This window comes from Manis pentadactyla, chromosome 17, assembly GCF_030020395.1.
Source record: "Manis pentadactyla isolate mManPen7 chromosome 17, mManPen7.hap1, whole genome shotgun sequence".
Taxonomy (NCBI): Eukaryota; Metazoa; Chordata; class Mammalia; order Pholidota; family Manidae; genus Manis; species Manis pentadactyla.
Window position 1 is genome coordinate 7,987,131 of NC_080035.1, and position 22,530 is coordinate 8,009,660.

At 35.3% G+C, this 22,530-nt stretch overlaps 2 protein-coding genes across 4 annotated transcripts in view; one reads left to right on the forward strand and one right to left on the reverse strand.

Moving 5' to 3' along the window:
- Nucleotides 1-22,530, reverse strand: part of RB1 (RB transcriptional corepressor 1) — a 165,870-nt gene that overhangs the window by 53,458 nt on the left and 89,882 nt on the right. The gene's annotated exons all lie outside the window — the stretch shown is intronic.
- Nucleotides 23-3,187, forward strand: LPAR6 (lysophosphatidic acid receptor 6). Its single transcript, XM_036904091.2, has one exon. It carries the CDS (start codon nt 689-691, stop codon nt 1,712-1,714), a length of 1,026 nt encoding a protein of 341 aa, XP_036759986.1. The 5' UTR covers nt 23-688; the 3' UTR covers nt 1,715-3,187.

Consider the following 22,530-nt stretch of genomic DNA (forward strand, 5'->3'; position numbering starts at 1 on the left):
TTTGTCACTTCAGAGAAAGCCCATCTCAAATACAGTTGGCAACGGAGAAAAAGAACTCAAATTCAGCAAGAACTAACATGCTTAGGAATTTATTTTGGAACTTTTAAAAGACTCTTCTGCTTACCACCATCTGGAATTCACTGCAGGAATACCAGACAGGAAAACTTCAATTAAAAGGAGAAAGAAGTAAATGAGACCAAACTGGGAATGTTTGAGTCTCTGAAACTCTGCCTTGAAAAGCAAAATAAAGTTACTGACTTCAGCTTAAACATTCTGGAGCATAAAGAAACTTTAATTTTGAAATATTCACCTTGACTACTGAAATACAAGTTTACAAGAAGAGTAAAGAAACTCGCAGAACACAAGTTTTCTTTAAATTTATAATCCAATGGGGTGGCTTCATTGACTACATTTTTTAAAAGTTGCTCATCTGTTAACGAAGCCCTGGATTGTGTGAAGACTAGAAAATGAGGCTATTTTCCGGTTGAAGAACCAAGTGGAAACTATACAGCAAATTTCATGTTTCTTTTTGAGATTTCAGAGAAAAAGGAAATATTTATAAAATCACCCAAAGACCCAAGGAATTTGCATATACTTTGGAGGTTATAAAGTGGTCACAGTCTGAATACCAAAGCGGACTGCAGCTGACAAAAGGACTTCAACACTGTAAACTGGACGTGCCTTTATAATGGTAAGCAATAACAGCTGCATTTATGATGACTCCTTTAAGTACACTTTGTACGGGTGCATGTTTAGTATGGTGTTTGTGCTTGGGTTGATAGCCAACTGTGTTGCCATATACATTTTTATTTGCACCCTCAAAGTGCGAAACGAAACTACAACTTACATGATTAACTTGGCAATGTCAGACTTGCTTTTCGTTTTTACTTTACCCTTCAGGATTTTTTACTTTGCAACACAGAATTGGCCATTTGGAGATTTACTTTGTAAAATTTCTGTTATGCTGTTTTATACCAACATGTACGGAAGCATTCTGTTCTTAACCTGTATTAGTGTAGATCGATTTCTGGCAATCGTCTACCCATTTAAATCCAAGACTCTAAGAACCAAACGAAATGCAAAAATTGTTTGCATTGCTGTGTGGTTGACTGTGATCGGAGGAAGTGCACCAGCAGTTTTTTTTCAGTCTACCCACTCTCAGGGTAACAATACCTCAGAAGCCTGCTTTGAAAAATTTCCAGAAGCCACATGGAAAACATATCTCTCAAGGATTGTAATTTTCATTGAGATAGTGGGATTTTTTATTCCTCTAATTTTAAATGTAACTTGTTCTAGCATGGTGCTAAGAACTCTAAATAAACCTGTCACATTAAGTAGAAGCAAAGTAAACAAAACTAAAGTTTTAAGAATGATTTTTGTACATTTGGTTATATTCTGTTTCTGTTTTGTGCCTTACAATATCAACCTTATTTTATATTCTCTTATGAGAACACAGACATTTGTTAATTGCTCAGCAGCAACGGCAGTAAGGACAATGTACCCAATCACTCTCTGCATTGCTGTTTCAAACTGTTGCTTTGACCCTATAGTTTACTACTTCACGTCAGACACAATTCAGAATTCAATAAAAATGAAAAACTGGTCTGCTAGGAGAAGTGACTCCAGATTTTCTGATCAAGGCACTGAGAACTTTATTCAACATAACCTACAGACCTTAAAAAGTAAGATATTTGACAATGAATCTACAATATAAGCTGCCTGAAATAAAACCACTGGGACTTCACTGGACAGAACCTTCAAGTTCTTTCAACTGTGAAACATGTTTTCTTGGACAACTGTTTCTCCACCTCCAAAAGAAAATAAATAATGTGGACATTTTCAAGTTATTAGCACAAAGAAAGTGTTAAGCATTAAGATGTATTCTATTCGTGTGTACATTCCATTTTATTTTTCGGAGACATTTTGATTTGTACCTTCCTCTTCAATAAAAAAAAAAAATCCCTAAAAGAGTTATTCAAAATCTAAAAGGGACTGATTTAAATCATGTGATAACAATGTGTACTGTCTTTGAGTTTCTTGGTAATTTTATACTAAATGGTCTACAAATACCGAGTTTCACTTAATACTTAATATTTTTATTCCACATATATCTAAGTTCTATTTCAGTTTGAATTGAAACTACGGATCATGTTTTTTAAACCATAATATAAATGAGAAAGGAGAGTAATTTGAAATAATCAGTATGTGTTTTTGGAGTATTTTTTGAAAATACAGCTATAAATTTAGTCTATTTGAGCATCTAGAGTAGATAATATATAGTATTTTGTCTTTAGGCAATTCTTAAAAAGTATATGCTATCTAATTCTATACTATAGTATGCTTTAAAAATCACTACTTTAATCTGTTTTCTGGATATCACAATACCCAATTTCAAGATGATATATGCCACAAAATCGAGAGGGTGAAAACTTAACAAAATGTTGTTTAGCTAAGCACATTTTAAAAATAAAGTATTTGTAGAGGTACAATTTTAAAGTATATTTATGTCATGATAAGTAACATTGTAAACATTTTAGTGAGAGAAACACCATAGACAGTGAGATAGTGAAATACAGTAGCTGGCACTTAGAATCTAGCAATCTAGCTATCTGCATATTACTTCCTCTCCCTCTTTTGACCATTTAAAGTCAAATATTGAATAGCTGAATTATTATTTCAAGTAGGCAAAATATTATTGTATGTCAAAATAATTTACGAAGTAAGGACATATAGTTCTTTACATAAAAAGCAGCAAAACTACAGGGCCAAATAACTAAGTACAATTACATTTTTATTTTAATAAACATAAAAAAGGTATCACTTTGTGCTATAATTTAGATATGAAGTACCAACTACACTAAAACTTTTTCATTTGCCAACATACTTTTTTTTTTTAATTCAAGTAGTTCTCCATTAACTTAAAAAGAATGCTTTTTATTGGAGAAAAAGGACATAAATTCAGCATTCAAGCTATCTGATTTTTACACTATTATCTTTCAAGTCCTGAATACAACTTTGGACAAATACTCAAGATTTAAATTTGATTTTTGCTGTTCTTTGGGTTTGGGCTGCAATAATTTCAAACAAATCATAGTCATTTGCTAGATAAGTAAACCTATTTTCAAAAAAAAAAAGTGAGGTTTTCTTTAGGGAACTGTGGTTTCCTTCAAACCTACAGCAAAATAAATCATTAAAAAAAAACTAGTGAAGAAATTAAGCATATTTCCTTTATAACCCAAGAGAAGTATGTATGTTATAAACAATTTTTCTTCCACTTACCCTGAAGTAGCATTATTTGGTATATCTCAGAAAACACACTTAGCACTTGGCATTATTTTTGAGTTGTAAAGCAACTAACAATTTAATGATGTCGAGGAGAGGCATGGAGTTTGTAACTGATATTTCCCAGAATTTTCCTTAGCAAGATCTTAAAGGATGTATAGTACTTCAAAATACAATCAAAATAGTCATCAGTATTTTCATTATTGCACTCATGTGGAAATTTTGTTGCCTTTTTGTCACCAGAAAGATAAAGTTACAAGATTCTTTACAAAGTAACACAACAGATAACAAATATTAGTTTCCCTATCCAGAACTTTAAGTCTTGTGTAAACCTTAACTACGTGGACAGAAAGAGTACTGAAGTTATTTTCTTTTGTTAGCCTTGCACATTAAGGCAAATTATATACTCTGAGGGTCTTCTCTTGCCCGTTTTTTAGAACTCAGAGGTTTTTACTTTCTGTTAATCTTAATGTCACCATACCAAGTTCTCCCTCCCAAAAATCTGTGCCCACCATTTTAACAGTTTTATCAAAGAGTAGATGATTTAGCTAAATTTTTTTCCACATTAAAACTCTTCAAAGAAAAAGATGAAAACATTTTTGAGGTATGAGAAAACAGCTTTCCAGCATCCTAATGATTGGTTCTGAACTTAGAAATGGTCTTTCCTGAGAAAACACCAACCAAGTAACTAGTTCACCAAGGGAATGTATGAAAACATATGTATTGTAAATAACACATCCACAAAAAAATCTAATGAAACTGAAGACACTACTTTATCAAGGAATTTTGACTTTAGATTCTACATCAAAATACTGAAAGTAAATTTGAGAGATAAATCTTTTTATTATAATATTACTATATTCCCTATATTATATTTTCATCCCATGAATTACTTACAGTTGGAAGTTTATACTTCTTTATCTCCTTCACCTATTTCACCCATCTCCCCAATCTTAATTACAGACACTGGTATTTAAAGAAATTATTAGTTAGCCAGTTGAGGAATATAAATAGGAAATGGAACATCAGCATTTCCTGGGAAACTGAGAAACATTTAATTTATGACTGCTATATAGCTAGCAGGAGTCTGAAGCAATTGCTTTTTGGTCTTACCAGTTTGGACCCCTGATTAAATAGGTACCTGGTCTTTTGTCAGTATATTAAAGTTACTACTGATTAGCAGAATCTTTACTACCTCCCGAAACCCAAACGTTTAGTGCCAGCATACCAATGGAACCCCATATGTCACAAATAAGGGAGATGTGATGTGGTGCTCTTAGTTGAGAATAGATTTTTATATAGACAGTTTCACAAACAGTGCCTACTAGTGCATGAATCTTAAGGAGACCCTAAGATAAACTGTTTTTAAAAAGCTCTTTTGTGCTGGCCTGGAAACCAAATTATCCATTTATAACACGACTTTAAGGAAATAAATTCCAAATTAAAAGAACTAATGGAAAAACTTAAGGACACAGAACATAGTTAAACAGAGGATTTACAACAATATTATTTAATTAGCAACATTTTCCAAAGATTAGAATATATATTGTCCTAAAAATCACTAATTTTCAGATTTCTATTTTATCTCTTCCTTCAACTTTCTTACCCGATGTGTGCTACTACTAATTTTGACAATCAATTTTATAAGTACAAGGAATATTATATGGAGCAATAGAAAAAGAGTAAGAAAAGAACTATAGGCAAACTTTACCAAGGCTTTCCCCTCCACCTCTCTCTCAAAAAAATTTACTCTAATATTCCGTAAAAGAGTACAAAATTATCTTTTACATCACGTAATGAAAGTGCTGACATCAGTGGCAAAAACAGAATCCAAGAGACAGGACCCCAGAAGTAGATAATTCATGAACCTAATAATCATAATTATTTTCAAACTCAAAAACTTCTTTACTCATACAGGTTAAATTATAGATCACGTAATTTCTGAAAATAATTAAAGGTTAAGTAAATATTAAGAATGAAAAACAAGTATGTGTTATATATACATACAGCCAAGTTATAGTTAATTATCACAGGGAAAATGTGCTGAGTTCCATAACATTACTATTGAAATAACTTCTGGTACATTCACAGTTTAGAACTGAAAAAGCCTGGAGGTCATCTGATGAAACTACTTCATCTTACACTGAGGAAACGGAAGGACTAAAAGGCTAAGAAGCTTGCATAAGGTCACGTGACAAATTAAGGTAGAACCAGAGTTAAGAATTTGATTTTTTTGACTTGTGTATTTCTTTAGTGGTGTAAAGGGAAATAATACATGCCAAGGCCCTGTGGGAGAGAACCTGGTGTAATGAAAAGATCAAAACAAAGTCAAAGTGGCTGGACATGCAAGGCGAAGATCTAACAAGTACTTATAGGCCATGATAAAGCCATGTGATGATCTCAGGAGATGTGGAAAGCCCTAAAGGATTTCACATAGAAGGAAAGACTGATCAGATTTACATTTCCAAAAGATCCCTGTATGGGGTAGAGATGCGTCTGTCTTCAGCAAAATGAGGAAAACAATCACAACAAGAGCTATATTTATTCATTTTTAAATTTAAAGAGCTGTCTTTTTCCTTTATTTTGATTATTTTCTTTCTCCCTCATTAGAACAGCCTTTCTTTATTTGAAATGATGGCAATAATGAGAAGAATATTTTAATATTGTCACTTGGCAAAATAAAGCAAGAAGACCTAGTAGAAAAATTGACACATTCATAAACTGCTGGTGGGAATACAAAATGGTACAACCCTTATTTTTCCTAAAATGGTACAATCTTACTTTTCCTAAAATGGATGGGAATTTGGAAATCACACTTACACACACACACACACACACACACACACACATTTGGACTTTGACCCAGCATTTTCACTTGTAGTTATTTACCCTGAAGACACATTTTCAGTAATATAAAAATACACATGTACAAGGTACTGCACTACTTTAAGTTGCAAAATATTGGAAATTACCTAGATGGTCAAGCATAGAAGACTGGCTGAATAAATCATAGCACATATACACAATGTAGTCCTATGCAGCTGCAATAAAGAATGAACAAGAGTTCTATGAAATGATTTCCAGAAAATATTGTTAAATGAAGAAAGTAAAATATAAAGAGCACACATAATATGCCACCTTTTGTGTAAGAAAAAGGCAAAATAAGAAAGCATACATATATCTGCTTATTTTTACAAAAAGAAACACAAGACAGATAAACTGAAAAACAAGGAATGGGGTGGCATAGAAAGGGATATCCAAGGTTATGACACTTTCGGTGTAAGACTTCAGAAAGCATGTTAGTGTTGTGTATCAGGAATCAGAAAACCTTTTCTTCATGGGTCAGATAGTAAATATTTCAGGCCTGGAGACTATACACTTCTGTTGCAACTTTATAATTCTGCATTAGAGTGTGAAAGCAGCCACAGTCAATACATAAATGAACGAGTGTGGCTGTATTCTAGTAAGACTTTATTTACAAAATCAAGTGGTTGGCCTGTGGGCTATATGTCCCACTTCCTATTCTACAAGGTCAAAAAACTGAAGCCAAGAGGATGAGAAAGGGAAAAATCCTAGAAATACATCTATAGTGGTGGCAGCTGGCACATGGTAGGTCTTAGTAATAGTCTCTGCCATAATCTAGTTATGAGTTTAACCATTTAACCTCTCTGTTGACCTCTTCATCTTAACTAAGGGTTTTGTACTAGATCAGGTACATGCCATTCCTCCTATCCTGTTTCGCATTCCAGTCAGTTATGACACTCATCCATTCCCTTCTTTTAATTACCATTGTCACCACAGTTACCAGGTTATACTGGGACTTCTGCAATTACTCCCTCGCTCAGCTTGCTTCCTACTCTCTGTCCTTCAACCCATCCAGACAGATCAACCAGATTCACCTATTAAATCACCACTTTATACTACTTAATGTCCAGTTTTAAAAGTTGTCAGATTCTCCACTCTAAAGGGAAAAGTCCAGGTTCAAAGTTTAAAGTTCTCTAAAATATGACCCTAATCTACTTGCTTTTCTTTTGTTTCTTTTCTGTCTCCCAAACAAGATTCCTCCATTCCGGGTGGAACAAATTAGATATTATTTGCCTGCCAGACTAAAGATTAACTTTTAATAACCAGCATCTATTTACTTATATAGTACCTACTCTGGGTATTTATCAATGTAGTTCTAATAAATGTCCTACACACAGACATGTAAAGAAGCCAAAGATTGCCTTTTATTTCACCAAACCTATTGTTCCATTTAATTCTTCAAAAGCCCAAGGAGAAAAGGCAAATTTTTCTTTGTCAATATTATTCTGCTATAAGAATTCAACTCTTGCAGTAATCACCCTTCTCATTACTTGATTTACCAAGCTTAAACTGTATGTGTTGAATCTCCAACTATTTAGAGGAAGTTACACAGCTGTTAAAATAAATCTATTTTGTTCTTGAAGACATTCTTTATAACACTGTCTGATTTCTCTTTTGGAACAATTATTTTCTAGGCTTGCTGCATCCTAGGATTTTTCCCACTTTTTTCTCTATGCACTCCTGTGACATTTTCACTTTCTTAGATCCCATAATTTCTTCTTTCTTGGATTTCTTTTTCATTTTGCTAAAGCATATTCCCTAGTCATTTTATTTCAAAAAGCCAGTCAAAGGATAAACTTTCTGAGCTCTTCCTGTCTGAAAGTTGTTTCATTGTACCCTCATGTTTGACATGTAGAATTCTAGGCTATCAAACATCCAGTATTCCTGATAAGAACTGCAATGCTGACCTGGATCTTATTCTACTATAAGTAACTTAATTTTTCCTTCTGGAAGTTTTCATAATGTTCTTATTACCTTTTGAATTGTGTGTTTTCACCAGTATGTATCCATATTAATTCATTATGTTTGTTATTATGGACTCTTTCTATCTGAAGCCTCCTGGCTTTCATTAGCTTTGGAAATTTTTCTTAATTATCATTTTTGTCCTCCATTTTCCATGGTCTTCCTTTTGGGGATGGATAGTTATTGAACTGAGGTCCAACATTACCAAAATAAGGGCACTATAACCTTGCCAGCACAGTAGTTTGGTATACTTTCCTCTTAAAGGGCACGATAACCTTCTCTATTTCTTTTTTTTTTCTTCAGGTCTATTGTAGAAGTGTAAATTAATCTCAGTTCTACTCTGCTTGTATTATAGACACCAGCAGGAGGCTATAGTCTGTGTGTGTGTGTGTGCGCGCGCACAAAAGCTAGGTGGAGCTAAGCATGTATTTGTACAGTCTGTGCACTGCACAAAAGCGTGGGGCTTCAGCATAAACTCTGCATACCAAGCCAGGGAACAGTGTGTCCTGAGGGGCATCTTTTTCTAATTCATTAGTTCAGAAGGAAGTGTGTTTTCCTGATTCTTATAGGCTAGCATGGCTTCTGGTGGGGGACTGGTTCAGGTGTTTCATAGACAGTAGTTCTCAAAATGTAGCAGTCAGACTAGGAGTTATCAGCTATACAAGCGATACAAACATCAGAAATACAAGTTCTTGGGTCCCACCCTAAAAACCTTGGGGTTGGGGTCAGCAATCTGTAATCTGTGTTTTAACAAACCCTTCAGGTGATTTTGATGCATGATAAAGTTTAAAAGCCACTGGCAGACAGCACTTTTAGAAAACTCTCCCAATTACAGCCCTAATCTGTACCTGCTACTTTGAGCTTGGAGAATAAGACTCCCATTTTCTCCAGAGCCCTTTCCTATGTATGCTCAGAGCTGTGGTTTTCTCTATTTTGTTGTATCCATCAGTATACTCTTCATTTGCTTTTTATCCTCAAAACTGAGTCAAACTCAACTTCCCTCCATAGTTTTTCTACTTTATAGTCCCAGTACTGCTCGATTTCACCCCCATAGGTTTTTTCTTTTCTTCTCTGTAACTTCTGTAGGTTTTTTGGAGTGAGAGAAAGGAGGTAAACTTGTGTGGTCAGTTTGCTATTTTGAACCAGAAATATTCTCAATTTTAAAAGCAAATGCATACTCTCTGTTACACCAGAAAAAGTTATACTACTTAAATCCTATTATTGCTGCTAAAAAATAACATGCAAAAAGCTTTTTCACCAAAACAGAGTAAATCCTTATATTATGAACAACATAAATTTCATTTTAATTTTCTTTAAAAATGATAAATTTTCAAATATTTAATCTGTCATTAATTGTTAGCTCATATTTTAATAGGGTATAAAAGTCCATGAATCACTTTAATAAAATTCTTTTAAAATAATGTACTTTTATTTAATTACATGAGTGTAAAATATTTACATTGGACTAAAATTTAGATTTTTCAGGGGAAAAAGATTTTGTGTATAGTACTTGATGAACAGAAGTAGCAGTTTATTTAAAGAAAAACAAATATTACTTAAAACACAGCACTAAAATAATTAAGCCTTTTGGCTTATATGTCACGTGAAATTTTTGCTGATGGTCAAAATAAGTGGTTTTAAAACTGCTGGGCAGAAATTGCTATACTTTGTGCTGAGGTCTCCTAAGACTTCTTTTGACTGAAACACACATAATTCAATATAATCTTAGCTATTTAAGAGAAAGAAAAAAAATATGGACATGTACTAAAAAAATTAAAAAGGATGTGTATAAATAATTTGCCTATAAGAGATTACAGAATTGTTTCTAGAGAAATTATTACAAAGGTCAGGGACATCAATTTTGCTTTATCATGGCAATTTTTACCCATCTCCATCTTCCCCAGCCATTTATTCTTCATTTGAAACTAAACTGGGGAAAAGTTATTTTCAGAAGATCTTGTTTAAATATGAGTAAAATCCTGATCTAGAAGTACATAGTATTGAAAGTGTCCAAAATACCTATTAGAAAGATAATGTAAAAGTTTTTATTTTTGAGAACAAGTTTATATTTTCAAGCGTTCAGTACTGGATCAGGGATTCCTATGTCCACTTTTGTACGACTCATGTTGGTAAAAGATGCGTCATTTCACTCTCTTTTCTTGTTTTAATGTTTAAAAGAAAAAAATCACAATGACAAAATTCAAGTTATAAAAACTTGCGTTACTTAAGATGTAAATGAAAATCTTTAGACAAATGAATTACCTTAATACATGGAAAGGGTAAGTGTAATAACCAGATATTAATAAAAATATCAAAATTTAAATTTATTAATAAGGATAAAAATGACTAGATATTAAACTCCAAAAAGGAAGTGAGCTTAAACAAAAGATAGTACAACAGATTTACGTTACTCTTTGAAGAATTCTGAAAAAGTATAATAAAAATCTTAAAGAGAAATTATCTGTTATATTTTAATGAAGGCAAGAAACACTGAAACTTAACAAGAATAATAAAGTTTTTTTAAATAAGAAACAAATCCAGCTGTTTCCTGTACTACATTTCCTTATCATGTTCTAAATATAGCACTTATAGGAAAACACCATAAATACTTTTGATATTTGGCTATTTCTGACAATGGTGGAAAATATTAAGAACCAGTAAGTAAATATATAAAACCACTCATGCAAGAGCCTCTAACATGCAATTTTGAAACAGACTAGGTTGTGACAGTTCAGAGTTTTTAAAACATGCTATAAATATCTGGAAAAGATAAATGTCAAAAAGTTGTTTTTTATTATTATTGTCATCATTATTATTAGGTAACTGAACTTAGGTAATTTAAGAACATTGCCCTAGAGTGAATCTATAATTTTACTGAACTCTCTATTAACAACAGCATCTTATTTTGGAGGAATTCAGAAATTACATTAACTAGAACAGAGACCTTATAAGATACTTGCATTTTCTGTTTCTTATATATCCAGATTCCATATCCTCACTATTACAATTAGGATATGACTACAGGTTTAGACACTGAAAATTCTAAGACTATATTCAAGTAATTTTGTAACATCATGATCTTGTAGATGATCTTTGAACAAGAGTACAAGTGCTTCCATTCCCACAGGTGAAGCACAGAGGTATTTCCAAGCTGTTCTTCTGTAACTGCTGTCTCCCTTCTTGTTTGTACTTGAATAATGAACTGCCACTGCCCTCAGGGTAATTACTGACATGATTCATAACTAAAGCACTACAGCAAATTCCAACTGTAACACAACAACAAATACTGTCCAAATTTAACAATGCTAGAGCTCAGGTACACCTTTTTTCCCTGAACTTTTTCTATTTTGAGAAGGCACCAGGGGAGTGAGGGGCCTCAGGAGAAAAGTTCTACATGCTTATATAAGCCAGGATAAACAGATCTATACTGTGTTACTGTGTTCTCAGTTCTCTGTTTTTAAGAAATCAATGTATAGTAGGCGGAGCGAAGTGAAGGGAACAATTGTAAAGTCTCTAAAACTCATCATTCTCATGAATGTTCACGTATTCCTCACAACTCTGAAAGATGATTATACCTGTTTTGGAGACAAAGACACCTTAGATACAGAGACATGATTTGCTCAGAGTCGCACCAAAGCAAGTTACATGACATCTCTGAACTTCACCTTTCTCTAGCTGTAAAATAGGGATAGGAATGTTTACCTTCTATGAAGATTAAATGAAATCTGGTGACTACAAAGTCCAGGCTTCTTCTACTATAGCATAGTGACACTCACAGAAAGAAAGATATGAACACAGATAAAATGTGAGTAAAGAAACTAATCACAACAGTGCATATACCCAACAGTGAACAAATACATTCTGCGAGGCAGCACTGAGGTTAAGAGCATGGTATCTGTAACCAGATAGCCCGAGTTAAAATTCTGGCTCTGCTATCCACTTAGTTTGTAGACAAGGGAAATGAATTCAATTTCTCTGTGCCTCCGTTCCTTCATCAGTGAAATGGTGATAATGACAGTTATCTATTTCACAGAGTTGTGCAAAGTAAACAAATTACATTTCAACACTTTTAACAGTGCATAGTAATAAAAAATTACCTGTTGTGATTTCTACACTGAAACATCATATACTGAGGGCCATTTTGATGCAGGTCTGTATGACGATCAGGAAGGATTCCGAAGAAGTAATCCAGTGACAAGCTTTTTATAAGCACTGCTTCCTAAAGTTAGTATGAGCTACCTAAGAGACATTTCTGAGTTGCTGGATTTTGATTTTTTAAAACTCTGATTAGTCCCTTGTGCCAATTGGGGAACAAGGAAAATGAACAGCAAAGACAATTAGGTGGGAATAGGGAGACATGAATGGACACGTCTTGAATACTTTTCCTCCAAGTGAACTCTAGCAATTTCTCATGTGTGTTAGTGCTCCAAAGATTAAAGAAGGAGACAAGTGTCTCCTTCTTATAGAGAAAAGAATAAACTGAGGGATCAAACACAGGGTTCAAGACTAGAAGGCACTTGAGCAAAGGTTTAGACATAGAAAAGATTTTATGTTTAAAACCATAAACAGATCCTGATCAAGAACTCAGGCTCACAAAAGCATTTTATGCAAGGAGAAAACTTGTAAATTTTAAGTTAATCTCAGTATTATGAGGTTTCTCTTCTTAATTACTACTAACTAGCTCTTAAGGCAAGATACCTACCTTGCTCTTCAAGATAAACAAACAAACAAATATATATATATATATATATATATATATATATTACTTGGAATAAAATTACTTTACTATGATATTGCTGCCTTTTATACTACTGTCCCATATGCCTGACATGTTATAATGATAGTAAAAACAGTGTGAATGATTTAACAGAAATAATGTGGCATAATGAGAAGAGCACTTTACTAGACCAACATGGAATTTGGAAACAACCTAGTCTGGGTTCAAATGCCAACTGAATGACTTTAGACAAATTACTTAACTTTCCTGAGCCTGTTCCCACTTTTTAAAATGAAAATAGTATTAACAACCTCACAGGATAATTATGAGAATTAAATTAGACAAATTCTTTTGGTGCACAGCACACTGCAACCAGTCAAGGAATATTAGGTTTCACCTTCCATCCATTACTAATTACCTCCTAAGTGGGACACAGATACTGTGTTTCTCTTTCCTCAAGTGCAAAATGAGTCACGCATACACCTTCTACTTTGCAGAGTTAGAGTAAAGAACAAAGCATTTCATTCTAAAGCCCTATAATGTAAGGTCATCTGGAGTCAGTCATCTAGAATGTGGCTACTCTAGAGGGCCCCCAGGTGAGCAACATTAGAATCTTCTGCGAGCTTGTTAGAAATGCTGATTCTCAAGCCCTCTTCTAGCTGGACTTAATCAAGAATCTGTAATTCAACAAAATTTCCAGGTGATTCCTATGGACTTTAAAGTTCGAAGAGCACTACTAAACAAATAACTCACAACTTGGAAGTAAAAAAAGAACTTTGTCATTATAGTGTGCCAAAAACCCAAAAGGACAAAGGGCATTTACATTAGTGTATATTGTTTTCATTGCCTTAGGAGAGCAAGTTAGAAGCAACAAGTGTTGTGGACTGGCAGAACCTAAAACAGTGAGAAACAATAACTCACAAGGAAAGGGAGAGGAAAGGCAGAAAAAACTAAAACACTAGAGAAATGGCACAATATTTTCCGGAGGCAAATGGGGAGTCTAGACCATGAATAGTAAAATAATGTTTATAATGAGGTCCCTAGCTTGCTAAGAGAAAGTACTTCAAACATGCTCTGCTGAAGAAGAAAACATGTATTCTATTTCAAGATTTTCCTCAAAAAAGTTATAGATGCACACACACACGCACTTTATTTTTAATTTGTGACTGAAATTACCTGGTAAATTCACTTTTACACAACATCTTATTTATCAATATATATATAGTCTGAACTTTTTGTAGCAAAGTTAAAATCTCTAACTTTAGAAGACTAAATTAGTATTAAATTAATATTTATCTACCACTGCCAATGCTGGGCCATAATTTTCCCTCATGCGCCTCATTCCAAGGCTTTCCTACTTCTGTGTCTTGACACATTTCCACACCTACTCAAGGTCTTTTCCTAATCCTTGTATGATCACTTCCTCCTTTGTCCTCATGGCTTACCTCATTTCTTAGTATATTATAGTGATTTACTTTTCTAGTAGGTTCCAAACTTTTAAGGCTAGGTGCTTTTTCACACATCATTATAAACCTCAGAGGAGTAAATATTTTAAGTACAACATATCAGGTATCACCCAAAGAGAGTTCATAAAAACTGAGCTAAAGGAGAATAGAAAAGTTAGACCTCTGTTCCCTTTTTTGGAAAGAATGTTTCTTCAATATTTTATAAGTTGTGAAACAATCTAAAGGATTATGGATCCACACTCAGTATTGTCAAATAATTCTTAACATTTTAATATTTTGTAGAAACAAAATATTTGAGTTAGAAAGACTCAAATTGTTTGGCTGTCTCAGTTTACAAAGCAAGAAACTAAGACAAAGACATTAACTTTTACATGGAAGACCTAGGACCTAAAGCCAAATCTTCTGATTCCATGTCCCACATTAGGCCATGTTGTATCTCACTGGATAAACGGGGCTCGCTCCAGAAAGGAAATAACTCTCTGGCTACAGTAAATGTTTGAGGAATAGTGGAAGTGAGATAGGTAAGGCAAGGACAAATTATCACAACCAGAGTAAAGAGGCTAAACTTCTCTGAATGGCAATGGGAGCTTTTGTCGGTTCTTGAAAAACAGCATGTAGGAAGATTAACTTGCCATTAAAGTACGAAATGGAGGGTAGCACCAAAGCTGGGACACCAAATAGGAGCCTAGTAGGTTAAATGAAAGAAGGTAAAAATCTGATCTGTGAACCATAAATTAAAATATATTTAATAATGAAATAAGTCTGAGAGATATGGTGAAGTTTTTTGTTTTGTTTTTTCTTTTAATTACAACTCCGTACCTAAATATAGAGAAAAAGAAGGAACCTCAAGCCTGGATGACTTGAAAAGTAATGTAAAATATATAGATATTAGGAAGACAAAGTTACATTTAGAACAATATAATTCAGTTTTGAATGGTGAAGTCATATCTCCTAAATCACTTGAGAAGCTACTAGTCAGCTATGAGTTAAGAGCAAGAAATTAAGAACAGTATCAGTGAGAAAGGTTAAAGCCTTTTCAGAAAGAATCAGATTTTTAAAATTGAAATATTTTCTCTTGCTGGCTAAAAAGTAAATATATGATTGTTTAAATAACTCAGCAGATTAAAAAAACCCAATTTAAGACATTTTTCATAACAGTAGCATGGCTGTTGTATAAGTACAATAAATAGAATATTACTTCACTGTTCTTACCCAAATTTAAAAAAAGTGTTAAATATGGCTTACTCATTATCTTACAGTTAACTCACCTTCCTGAGATATAGCTCTCAGTAAAAGGTAACTTTTTAAAAAAACAATGTCTAATGGTAAATACCAAGACCTTTGGGCAAAGTGCACCAGAGGTTAATGATCCACCACACAAATACACAATAGATATCCTTTTTGGCTTTTTCAGAGCCACAGACTTTTCTCCCTTTTGTGTTCATTTCCTCTCAAGTTTGACATTTCAAAAGACAAAGAACCTTAAAAATTTGTTTATAAGTTTGTCATCAAATCAGAACTCTAAAAATACAAGCTTTTCATTATAAATGTACTGATGTGTCAATAAGCCTTCACTTAAAATTTGGGAAAATAATGAAAAAGAAATATTTTAAATCTTTTCATACATGAAAGTGCTTTGGCCAAATATTTGTGTAACTGAAAGAAGAAACTTGCTACTATTTAGTGACTACAGAAAAATAGTGACAGAATCCAATTTAATGAGTCTGGTATACTTGACAACATTTAAAGAAGACAACTTTCTTATGAGTTCTTAAAATATAATACAATAAATATTCAAGATGGCGGCCTAAGAGGTGAGACAGAGAACTCCTCCCAAAACCACACATAGTACGAAAATATAGTTAATTAATTAAACTAACCCTAAAACAGCAACAGGAAAGAAGGCTGAACCAGACTGTACAGACCTCGCGAACAGAGCAGACCTCACGGAACAGGGTGACGCACCAGAGCCTTGATCCGGCGGGACCCGAGCCCTTCCCCCACCCCAGCTCCCGGGTGGGAGGAAGAGAAACGGGGCGGGGAGGGGGTGGAGGCCTGGGGCTGCTGAACACCCAGCCCTGGAGGTCTGCTTTGGGAGCAGAAACCTACACTGTGTGGTGCCCTGGAGGGTGGGGAGCTGGGACAGGCGGAGGGCTTGAGAGACGGAGATCCCGGCCGTTTGTGGAGGAGGAGATCCACATTGGCAGCTCTGTGTCAGAGGAAAGGCAGGCGGTCTGAGAGGCTTCCCAGCAGCGAGAGGGCTGCTGAGGGGGCGGGGATCGCATGGAGCTTGCTGCGCGGGGAGGGGAGAGCGGGACAAGGTTGCCTGGGCGCGCTCTGCCCAGCTGGTTGGGAACTTTGAGGAGCGTCAGGCGCTCCATCCCCCCGCTGGCTGCTTAGCTCCGAGGCCCCCCACTGTGACATGCAGCCTGCCGAGTCTCCCTCCTGGCCTGACAGCACCTGCTTGCAAACCAGCAGTCACTGTGCTGGCATCAGGCCAGCCAGGAAGCCCCACCTACAACAGCCAGAGACGCCGAGCACAGAGGCTGACACCGTGTGCTCGGCCCACTGGCTCTGATGCTGGAGATAGGCACCGCAGCCGGGAATGAGGAAAGCGCTCTTTCCTCCCGCCAGGCAACACCTCTGCTCCCCTATGACCACCAACCTCACTTCAGGGGTTGAGCAGCTCCAGAGACTGGAGCTTCTGGGCACTGGAGGGCACCACACAGAAATATGAAACCTCAAAAAGAACTTGAATAAGATCAAAATCTCACAAACCCCAGGAAAAGGGCCAAATGAAACTGAACTCACCAATCTTCCTGAGACTTCAAAATAAAAATCATAAAAATGCTTACGGAGGTACAGAAAAATATTTAAGAACTCAGGAACAAATTTAAGATGGAGATTCAATCATTAAGAAATTCCATACCTGAAATGAAACATACAATGGAGGGATTTAAAAGCAGATTAGATGTATGAGAAGAGACAGTAAATGGAATAGAAATTAGAGAAGAAGAATACAAAGAAGCTGAGGGACAGAGACAAAAAAGAATCTCAGAATAAAAAGAACATTGAGAGAATTGTGTGACCAATCCAAACGGAACAATATTTGCATTATAGGGGTACCAGAAGAAGAAGAAAAAAGAAAAAGGGATAGAAAGTGTCATTGAGGAGGTAACTGCTGAAAACTTCCCCAATCTGGGGAAGGAGATAGTCTCTCAAGCAAGGAGGTGCACAGATCTCCCAACACAAGGGACCCAAGGAAGACAACACCAACACATACAGTAATTAAAATGACAAAGATCAAGGATAAGGAAGACTATTAAAAGCAGCCAGAGAGAGAAATAAGATCACATACAAAGGAAAGCCCATCAGGCTATCATCAGACTTCTCAGCAGAAACCTTACAGGCCAAAAGGGAGTGGTATGATGTATTTAATGCAATGAAGAAGAAGGGCCTTGAACCAAGAATATTTTATCCAGCAAGATTATCATTTAAATTTGAAGGAGGGATTAAACAATTTCCAAATAAGCAAAAGCTGAGAGAATTTACCTCCCACAAACCACATCTACAGTGTATTTTGGAGGGAGTCCTATAGATGGAAGTATGCCTAAGGCTAAACAGATGTCACCCAAGGGATAGACAAACAGTACAGAATATGATTCATAACATACAAAGAATGGAGGAGGAAGAAAAAGGAAAAAAAAAAAGAGCCTTTTGGTTGTGTTTGCAATAGCATACAAAGTGAGTTAAGTTAGACTGTTAGATAGTAAGGAAGTTACCCTTGAACCTTTGGTAACCACAAATCTAAAGCCTGCAATGGCAATAAGTACATACCTATTGATAATCACCCTAAATGTAAATGGTCTGAATGCACTAATCAAAAGACATAGAGTCACTGGATGGATAAAAAAACAGGACCCGTCCATAAGCTGCCTACAAGAGACTCACTTCAAACCCAAAGACATACAGAGACTGAAAGTAAAGGGATGGGAAAAGATATTTCATGCAACTAGCAGGGAGAAAAAAGCAGGAGTTGCAGTACTTGTATCAGACAAAATAGACTTCAAAACAAAGAAAGTCGCAAGAGACAAAGAAGGACATTACATAATGATAAAAGGGTCAGTCCAACAAGAGGATATAACCATTACAAATATCTATGCACCCAACACAGTAGCACTTACATATGTGAAACAAATACTAACAGAATTAAAGGAGGAAATAGAATGCACTGCATTCATTTTAGGAGACTTCAACACAACAGTCACTCCAAAGGACAGATCAACCAGACAGAAAATAAGCAAAGAGACAGAGGCAAGTAAAAACGTATTAGAACAGATGGACCTAACAGACATCTACAAAACACACCATCCAAAACAACAGGATACACATTCTTCTCAAGTGCACATGGAACATTTTCAAGAACAGATCATATACTGGGTTGCAAAAAGAACCTCAGTAAATTAAAAAAGATTGGAATTGTACCAACCAGCTTCTCAGATCACAAAGGTATGAAACTAGAAATAAATTACACAAACAAAATGAAAAAGCCCACAAACACATGGAGGCTTAACAACATGCTACCAAATAATCAATGGATCAATGACTAAATTAAAACAGAGATCAAGCAATATATGCAGAGAAATGACAACAATAATTCAACACTGCAAAATCTGTGGGAAGCAGCAAAGGCCGTGCTAAGAGGGAAATATATTGCAATGCAGGCCTACCTCAGGAAAGAAGAACAATCCCAAATGAACAGTCTAAACTCACAATTAATGAAACAAGAAAAAGAAGAACAAATGAGGCCCAAAGTCAGTAGAAGGAGGGACATAATAAAGACTAAAGCAGAAATAAATAAAATCGAAAAGAATAAAACAATAGAATCAATGAAAGCAAGAGCTAGTTCTTCGAGAAAATAAACAAAATAGATAAACCCTTAGCCAGACTTACAAAGAAAAAAAGAGAGTCTACACACAAACAGAATCAGAAATGAGACAGGAAAAATCACTACAGACACCACAGAAATACAAAGAATTATTAGAGAATACTATGAAAAATTATATGCTAACAAACTGGATACCCTAGAAGAAATGGACAACTTTCCAGAAATATACAACCTTCCAAGCCTGACCCAGGAAGAAACAGAAAATCTGAACAGACCAATTACCAGCAAATAAATTGAATTGGTAATGAAAAAACTACCTAAGAACAAAACCCATGAAACAAATGGTTTCACTGCTGAATTTTATCAAACATTTAGTGAAGAACTAATACCCATCCCCTTAAAGTTTTCCAAAAAGTAGAAGATGAGGGAATACTCCCAAACTCATTCCACAAGGCCAACATCACTCTAATAACAAAACCAGGCAAAGACACCACAAAAAGAGAAAATTACAGACCAATATCCCTGCTGAACATAGATGCAAAAATACTCAACAAAATATTAGCAAACCAAATTAAAAAATACGTAAGAAAAATAATCCATCGTGATCAAGTAGCATTCATCCAAGGGATGCAAGGATGGTACAACATTCAAAAATCCATCAACATCATCCACCATATCAACAAAAAGGACAAAATCCACATGATCATCTCCATAGATGCTGAAAAAGCATTCAACAAAATTCAACATCCATTCATGATAAAAAGTCTCAACAAAATGGGAATAGAGGGCAAGTACATCAACAGAATAGAGGCCATATATGACAAACCCACAACCAACATCATACTTAACAGCAAGAAGCTGAAAGCTTTTCCTTTAAGATCTGGAACAAGACATGGATGCCAACTCTCCCCACTTTTATTCAACATAATACTGGAGGTCCTCACCATGGCAATCAGACAACACAAAGAAATAAAAGTCATCCAGATTGGCAAGGAAGAAGTCAAACTGTCCCTGTTTGCAGATGACATGATATTGTACATAAAAAACCCTAAAGAATCCACTCCAAAATTACTAGAAATAATATCTGAATTCAGCAAAGTTGCAGGATACAAAATTAATACACAGAAATCTGTTGCATTCCTAAATACTAACGATGAACTAGCAGAAAGAGAAATCAGGAAAACAATTCCGTTCACAATTGCATCAAAAAGAATACAATACCTAGGAATAAACCTAACTAAGGAAGTGAAAGACCTATACTCTGAAAACTACAAGACACTCATGAGAGAAATTAAAGAAGAAACCAATAAGTGGAAACACATCCCATGTTCATGGATAGGAAGAATTAATATTGTCAAAATGGCCATCCTGCCTAAAGCAATCTACAGATTCAATGCAACCTCTAAGAAAATACCAGCAGCATTCTTCAAAGAACTAGAGCAAATACTTCTAAAATTCATATGGAACCAAAAAAGACCCTGAATAGCCCAAAGCAATCCTGAGAAGGAAGAATAAAGCAGGGGGTTGTCTCACTTCCCAACTTCAAGCTCTACTACAAAGACACAGTAATCAAGACTATTTGGTACTGGCACAAGAACAGACCCATAGACCAATGGAACAGACTACAGAGCCCATATATAAACCCAAGCATATACAGTCAATTAGTGTGCAATAAAGGAACCATGGATATACAATGAGGAAATGACAGTCTCTTCAACAGCTGTTGCTGGCAAAACTGGACAGCTATATGTAAGAGAATGAAACTGGATTATTATTCAACCCCATACACAAAAGTAAACTCAAAATGGATCAAAGACCTGAATGTAAGTTTTGAAACAATAAAACTCCTAGGAAAAAGTTAGGCAAAAATATCCTGGACATAAACATGAGCAACTTCTTCATGAACGTATCTCCCTGGGCAAGAGAAACAAAAGCAAAAATGAACAAGTGGGACTATATCAAACTAAATATCTTCTGTACAGCAAAGGACACCATCAATAGAACAAAAAGCCATCCTATAGTATGGGAGAATATATTCATAAGTGACATATCTGATAAGGGGTTGACATCCAAATTATATAAAGAGCTCATGCACCTCAACAAACAAAAAGCAAATAAGCCAATTAAAAAATGGGCAGAGGAGCTGAACAGACACTTCTCCAAAGAAGAAATTCACATTGCCAACAGGCACATGAAAAGATGCTCCACATTGCTAATCATCAGAGAAATGCAATTAAAACCACAATGAGATATCACCTCACACCAGTTAGGGTGCCTAACATCCAAAAGACAAACAACAACAAATGTTGGTGAGGATGTGGATAAAGGGGAACCATCCTACAGTGCTGTTGGGAATGTAAATTAGTTCAAATATTGTGGAAAGCAGTATGGAGGTTCCTCAAAAAACTAAAAATAGAAATACCATTTGACCCAGGAATTCCACTCTTAGGAATTTACCCTAAGAATGCAGCAGCCCAGTTTGAAAAAGACATATGCACCCCTATATTTATTGCAGCATTATTTACAATAGCCAAGGAATGGAAGCAACCTAAGTGTCCATCAGTAGATGAATGGATAAAGAAGAGGTGGTACATATACACAATGGAATATTATTCAGCCATAAGAAGAAAACAAATCCTATGATTTGCAATAACATGGATGGAGCTAGAGGGTATTATGCTCAGTGAAATAAGCCAGGCGGAGAAAGACAAGTACCAAATGATTTCACTCATCTGTGGAGTATAAAAACAAAGCAAAATTTAAAGGAACAAAACAGCAGCAGACTCACAGAACCCAAGAATGGACTAACACTTACCAAAGAGAAAGGGACTGGGGAGGATGGGTGGGAAGGGAGGGATAAGGAGGAAAAAGGGGCATTACGATTAGCACACATAACGTAGTGGGGGTGGGGGTATATGGGAAAGGCAGTATAACACAGAGAAGACAAGTAGTGCTTCTATAGCATCTTACTATGCTGATGGACAGTGATTATAAAGGGGTATGTGGTGGCGACTTGATAATAGGGGAGTGTAGTAACCATAATGTTGTTCATGTAATTGTACACTGATGATAGCAAAATTAAAAAGTATATATATATATATATAATAGTTTCCGATGAAGGATGTGTATAAAGGGGACCCCTCCTACACTGATGGTGGGAATGTAAGCTAATTCAACCATTGTGGAAAGCAATATGGAGGTTCCTCAAAAAACTAAAAATAGAAATATCATTTGACCTGGGAATTCCACTCCTGGGAATTTATCCAAAGAATATAATTTCTCAGATTCAAAAAGACACATGCACCCCTATATTTATTGCAGCACGATTTACAATAGCCAAGATATGGAAG

Coding starts and splice junctions, on each gene's coding strand:
- LPAR6 (XM_036904091.2), top strand. CDS start 689: ATGGTAAGCAATAACAGCTGCATTTATGATGACTCCTTTAAGTACACT.